General features: G+C 40.7%; 1 protein-coding gene across 1 annotated transcript; it reads left to right on the forward strand.

Annotated features, from left to right (window-relative positions):
• On the forward strand, positions 1-2717 carry LOC118415496 (C-type lectin domain family 4 member M-like). The gene is made up of 4 exons (XM_035820155.1): positions 1-34; positions 565-825; positions 1110-1396; positions 2568-2717. The coding sequence occupies exons 1-4, from the start codon at positions 1-3 to the stop codon at positions 2715-2717; spliced, it is 732 nt and encodes a 243-aa protein (XP_035676048.1).
• Positions 2718-6637: the final 3920 nt, after the last annotated feature.

Consider the following 6637-nt stretch of genomic DNA (forward strand, 5'->3'; position numbering starts at 1 on the left):
ATGTCACAAGCTTGGCTTAATGAAGAAGAGAGCAGTACATTAAAAAAAAGTATAATTTCAAGTTCAAGAAGAAAATGTTACTTTCTTCTAAGAAAATGCTGTAGGGAAAATTTTAGCCCGTGAAAAAACATTTTTTCTTAAACACTAAAAGATTTCTTTCTTTAAGAAACATTTTCTGTGTATCAGAAGAGATAGGAAACTAGGACAGGAAATTTGTTGGGTGGCATGTCCTCCCATTCCAAACTTGCTTATATTCCTGTTTAAAATCAATACATCGTATACTAATACTGTATGTATGTTTATCTGTGACGGTAGTCAACATTATGTTACAATTCAAGACTTTATATCCGTACAAAAAATAAAGCGCTTACCAACAAGCTTTCGATCAGTCCTCTGATCCTTATCAAGTTGAAATGACCCAAAGCCTAAGTCAAACATCCGGACCGGAAGTGTGACGTCAGCAAAGGGTCAAAGGTGCTTGGCAGTCGGTATCGGCCCCCGTCTTGGTTAAGGGAAGGTTGGTGAGCTCATAGTGTACTGATACTGTACATGTCTTTTTTTTAGATGTCCATCAACCAGGAGATTGCCAGGCCGAGGGAAATGGAGTGTCCTACCGAGGAACAGTCTCCGTGACCGAAACAGGCAGGACGTGTCAGCGCTGGGACAGTCAGTTTCCTCATCCACACGACAGGACACCTGAAAATTACCCATTATCCGGACTGGAGGGGAACTACTGCCGGAATCCTGACGGCTCACGCAGAGTCTGGTGCTATACCAGGGATGATCTCTTCATGAGATGGGATTATTGTGACGTCCCAATCTGTGGTAAGGTCTGTTTATGTAACCTTAGCTTTGTGTTATGATCTTATTTTATCTGTAATTGGCTTAGTTTTATGAATGACATTGATTTTTGCCTCCCCCTTCCGGAAAGCAATTGTGGCCACACCCACATGTGACCCAATATCACCCATTGTCAATACGATTTTAATGCTTGCCAGAGGATCTGCTCTCCAGGGTACGAGGCACATGTTGTTAAGCAGCATCTATTGGATCTTGAGTTCCCCAAAGGATCCCATACATAAAAATCGGTTTCTGTTGAACTGTTTCAGAAGCCGTTCACGTGGAAAACAGATGCCCAGACGGCTACAAACTACTCGTCGGGACCTGCATCCGACTCTTTATAGACGGAATGTCGCATCATATGGCTACCCAGGCGTGCGAGTCGGAAAGAGCGACGCTAGCCATGCCCAAGACGGGAGCATTTGACGGCGCCTTGAGAGATCTGGTGATGCATGAAGGAGGAAACAACAACTACTGGATCGGTTTGTGGGAAGGAGAGACGGACACGGGCTGGCAGTGGGTGGACGGGACTCCCTTACAGACCAATGATTACACGGTTGGTACTATTAGGACCTTTACGTTCTGGTTACTCCAAGCTTTCTTCAAGAATGACTGTTTTTTTAAAGGTAAAGTACATACCTCCATATTGTCGACGGCTTACAGTCCATCTTGTTCACGGAATGTGACCTAGTCTCGATATCTCGCGAGAGAGCACGAGACTAGTTCAGGCTTGCGTAGATCATCTGTCCCCTCCCCTTGCCTCCTTGCTGAGTAGGGGCTCTGGACTTCACCTGAAAAAAAGGTGCACAACTAAAATTTAAGGGCACAATCATATAGTATGATGCCTTTATCAAATCTGACCGTTTCCAAACCATATCTCGTTGCTTGAGTAACCGCTTCTTGGTGCATTGTGATCATTCCTTTGCAGGTAACACCTAGTAACGTTCGTTGAATAAAATATTGGGCACTTGAGCTGCGACCTAAGATGTGCGAGTCGAATTGTTCTGCTGAAAGTCAGTTATCTACTTCTATCTAGATGAAATACTAAGGGAACCCTCAAAACATTTGACACTGTCCTCGCAAATTCATGTCATTAGGTACATGGTCCACTGATCTCTTAACCTTTAAGTTTAATTTTTTGCCACGTATGTAGTGATTTTGAGGAGCATGTCGACTGGAAAGTAATGATCATAATATTCTGAAATTTGGAGGATATTTACGATATGTTTTGTATGCCCCGACATTTAAGTTGCGCACCTTTATTTTTGGGTGAGACAAAGAACACCCCTTGTATCTACTTGAGGATGTTTGTGTTGATCTTAATGGTATTCTAAAAACAGTAATAAGGATGATTCCATTTATGGCGGCCATTTTGGATATTACGGGGTCACCCGGGGTCATGGCACCAGAACGAGGCTGCAGTTGGGCATTCTACAATATAGACTGTATTGCAGATATAAGTATGTCATCTTCGGGAGTGAATTTCACCGCTCTTAGGTGACATTTCAAACATTTCAAGGGCTTTCCAAACATTCGCAAACAGATATGTTTATATTTGTATTGCCTTCTGTGCCGTTGCGCTGTTAAATGCCATTAATCATAACTATAAAAAAGAAGATGTTATTGAACTATCACTAACTACTAAAATAACTTGATAGCAACTGCAATCTATCAGAAAAACATGTTTGTTGATGTAACTTGACAACTAATGTTTCCTTTCTCAACAGGGCTGGAACCCAGGAGAGCCCAGTAACTATGGTTTTGTGTGGGGTAATTGTGTGCAGTACTGGTCAGGATCGATAGGTTACCCCATGTGGGATGACACTGACTGCTTCGTCTTCAAACGTTTTATCTGCCAAGCACCCGCTCTGAGATAAAACGTAAAAAAATATGTATGTCATGATGCAAGTTATGCAATGCTTCTACAGCCAGTGTTTGTATTTGTTTCCTCTGCCCCACTTTTAGAAACATCAAAAAGGAACATCACATCAGCTGTCTAATACAGTATGTTTGTAAATATGTAAGTACAGTACGTAATGTTTAGAGGTAGCAGAACACAGTATTTGACGCGGGTACATAAAGTAGTACGGATAAACTTGTTGAAGGAGAGGTAAAAAGCCTTATTTTAGTGGCAGCCAGATATAACCTGAGTGTGCTGCGTGGTCACGGAAGGTTTCGACTCTGAGACTGTAGAGTGAAAGTTTTCTATTTCGTGTATAAATGCGCCCCATTACGCAACTGCCCTTCTCGTGTGAGCCGGCTGCAGTTATGTGACCTCCGCAGAGCGGCGTTTCAAAGTGGGCGTGAGAGGGCGATGCGCCGACAGGATTTTGTTGTTTTTCAATATTTTGTGGCGTGTACCCTGAACTCGAACATATCCGTTTTTGGTATTCCACCCTACTATATTTTTTTCCGCGTCGAAGGCAGTCACCTTGAGGCCCTTAACTATAGAAATCCCCATAGGCCGAAAACTGTGTTCTGCTACCTTAGACCGCATCTGTAAGCAGCGACACCTATGCTGCAGTACAATGTAAACAAGTCAAATTGCTTTAAGGCAGTGACAGCTAAATGTTGGTAAATGCTTGGCAGCTAAACGTTGGTAAATACTTGTTCCTGTACAAAAGTCGTGTTATCTAGTCGATTAGAACTGTTGAACAGAAATAAGAAGAACATTTAGGAACAAAACGATTTATTAATTTTTTTAATGCTCAGATATCAGTTCAAAGGATGTATGCCCATTGCCTGCCGCCGTCAGCAAAAAAAAGGCTAGCGTAAGTAGTGGCTTAGTAGGGTAACTGGAAATTTCAAGACGTAAAACATGTATTTTTATGCTGGACATACATACAAAATACCATGGGCACTAACGGAAATTAGATACAAAGAATCTAAGTCTAAAAAAACGCTTCTTACAGTTTTGTGTGTGTATATCAGATAATTTACTGACAATTACAGTTCTTAAAGGGTTTCCTTTTTATGCCTAAAGCTAAGTTGAAAATACCTAACATGAATCTAAATGTCATGATAAGAAGCAATCTTTTATTAGTGCCTCACATATAGTATGTTATCAACAAGCACTAAATGTAACCGGAAAAAAACTTTGTGATTTCAAGTACACATTTAGATAAATAGGCACGAAAACTGTATATTCAGGTACATCACAGTACACGTTTTTCTCTATCCTAGTCAAGGAACATAATGGCGATAAAGATGATGAGAATGATACAATAAAGATAATTTTAATCACGTGACGTGCACGGAATTATGTAGATGCAGCCTTTTAAGCAGTGCAACGGTGTTTGCCTTTGTTTTAGCAGCATAACCCAATAAGCTACTAGTACTCTCCAAGTAGAAGTTAGTGGAGAAAATTGTGAACTTTTCTGTCACGTTTTCTATCCCCAAATAGTCAGAATTTTCTCCACCATCCTCTGCTTGGAGAGTACTAATCAGTTATGGGTGCATTGCGAATATAGTGATGTTGGACAAACAGCATCATTATCATAGTTTGTATATGATAAACATGTCGTAACTCGTGTACTGGTTGCAATTGGCATTCGTAATTTAGTTATAATTCGTGTTTGCATAAAAAAAGCCGCTGTTGTGATTGAAAAGCTGCACAATTCAGCCTCCACGGCTGCAAGACTGCTTCTATTTCGTGTGACAGTCATTTCTGTATTTGTGAAACGAATAAATAAACCAGTCTACTACTACTACTACACCATGGTGTCTGGGTATATTTTGATGTTTGGCCTCCTGGTGGTTTTCTATCGTACTGCAACAGGATTTGAATGACAAAATTATTCACACTGCAGTAGCGACACCTAGCGGCAAGGCGAGGTTGAATCATGAATGTGGCCTTGGTTGGGTCAAGTGACGTAACGGCAGTGTGCATGACCCATAACATAAAAGGTCCTGGGTTCGAATTCGATGACATGCCACCAAAACTGTGCCCTTGGGAAAGGGGCTTTAAATGAATTTTATTTTTTTCACTTAATATTAAGATAAAACTTTAATGATAGAACTGTATTGCGCGACAATGTAGCAGGTACAATGTATGGCAATCTGAATGTACATGGGAGTTGAACTATATACTATTGCAAATTGAAATTCATTTTCTATGTCATTATGGCATGTGGGACAAAGTCTCTCATTGGCTGGTATGTTGTAGTGTCGGCCCTTTTCAATTTGTAAGGTGTGCGTACTAATCCTTAGTTTCATTAAGTGAGTATCAAGCTACGGAAAGGACGTTATGTGAAAAGAACACACCACAATTGTCTAAAAGAGTAAGAGTCCTTTTCCGGTGAGACATGATCAGTTAAATTTGTCTTAATAATATGCAGCTTGTACTCTTCAGTACAAACCTGGTGCGTTACACAATGAGGCGGCTTACCAATGCAACGTAATAAAAACAAACAAAAGCACTCAGTATTGCCTTGAGGTCACCGAACTGTCACTGAAATGTTGACTAAGTATATTGATTCTTTGCTTGTGTGCCTTTCCATCCATGCGAGACTACAAAGTACAAGGTGACTTTGAGTCAACCAAACAAAGACATCCATCAGTAAGCAGTATACACCTTTCTCACGCGGCGGCCATGATAGATCTAAAACGAGTTCAATGAGGCAAACAAAAGACTGTCCATCATAATTAGCAGTTCAACCAATGATGGCCCACCAATTAGGAAAGCGACCAATAAGAGATTTGGCTGCATGTCCGCCAAATATTTGCATTATTATGTTTTTATTTTGCATCTCTTAAGGGACTATGTGGTCAGTCTACGCTAATCTAAATTGCTACATCTTTCGATGCATAGCACTATTTAAGATATTCATTTTTTGATCTTATATTGTGAAAATTTGTGTGGTTTGGGGGGAATCTAAATGGGAGCTGGTTTTAGAAATAAGTTTTGTCTGTTTGCCTCATTGACCTCGTCTTCGTTCTATCATGGCCGCTGCGTGAGAAAGGTGTATACAGGCCCTTCTGTAAGGTTGGAGCAAACAGAGGACCTGATACAATGTTTGTAGTGTGACAAGACCCCAGACGACCATACCTTACATAACTTTGACAAAAAAGGGCCACCAATATGACCGAGTCTTTTTCAACTTGCTGACCTTTAACATGTAAAATTCCTGAATTTATGTCGACAAACAGATGATAGTTCATGAAGGTTTATTTTTAGTCTCTTTCGTACCGTACGATTGATGACCCTTAAGATAACGGGTACACAAAACAACATATCAACCGCTCTAAGTCAATCAGAGCTAAAAACTGCCGGCTAAGTTGTTATTAGAAAGGTTACCGGTCTGTATGGCTGACCTGTTTACAGAACCTGTTAATACAAGGATTATTCCTCTCCGTGTTTACCAATAACACGTGTCGAGTTACCCTTATAGGTATGTAAAGTTTGGTCTAGAAACACTTTGTGTCCTTGGTTATTGAGTGTCTTCCTGTGTTCAGTATCAATATGTGTTTAGGGAAAACAATATTCAAACACTCTTTCATAAAGCTGAATAGTCAAGATGAGCCATGAGTTTTACAGTCAAGTGTTTATCTTGAGCCCCAGGGTATACTGGGAAAATCCTAAGTGTGTTGTTAATAGACGGATTCCACAGCACTGCCCACATCCACAAGAATTGCAAATATTCAAAGAACATGCATGCAGCCACTCTCATTGGTCGAGCCGCTAAGTGTCATGCTATGATTGGTTATACCTGTGCTTGACGGTTGGGATCGGTCTGTTTGGAGACAACACCACTTCCTGTTTCCGGATGGGACGGGGGGTTAGTTTAATCTTGGGGTA

This window comes from Branchiostoma floridae, chromosome 5 (assembly GCF_000003815.2).
Source record: "Branchiostoma floridae strain S238N-H82 chromosome 5, Bfl_VNyyK, whole genome shotgun sequence".
NCBI classification, from domain to species: Eukaryota; Metazoa; Chordata; class Leptocardii; order Amphioxiformes; family Branchiostomatidae; genus Branchiostoma; species Branchiostoma floridae.

What these genes read in the sequence shown, in the direction of transcription:
- LOC118415496 (XM_035820155.1), top strand. Translation starts at nt 1, where the DNA reads ATGTCACAAGCTTGGCTTAATGAAGAAGAGAGCA. An exon ending in TTGTGACGTCCCAATCTGTG is followed by an intron (nt 826 to 1,109) that starts GTAAGGTCTGTT and finishes GAACTGTTTCAG; the next exon opens with AAGCCGTTCACGTGGAAAAC. An exon ending in TACAGACCAATGATTACACG is followed by an intron (nt 1,397 to 2,567) that starts GTTGGTACTATT and finishes CTTTCTCAACAG; the next exon opens with GGCTGGAACCCAGGAGAGCC.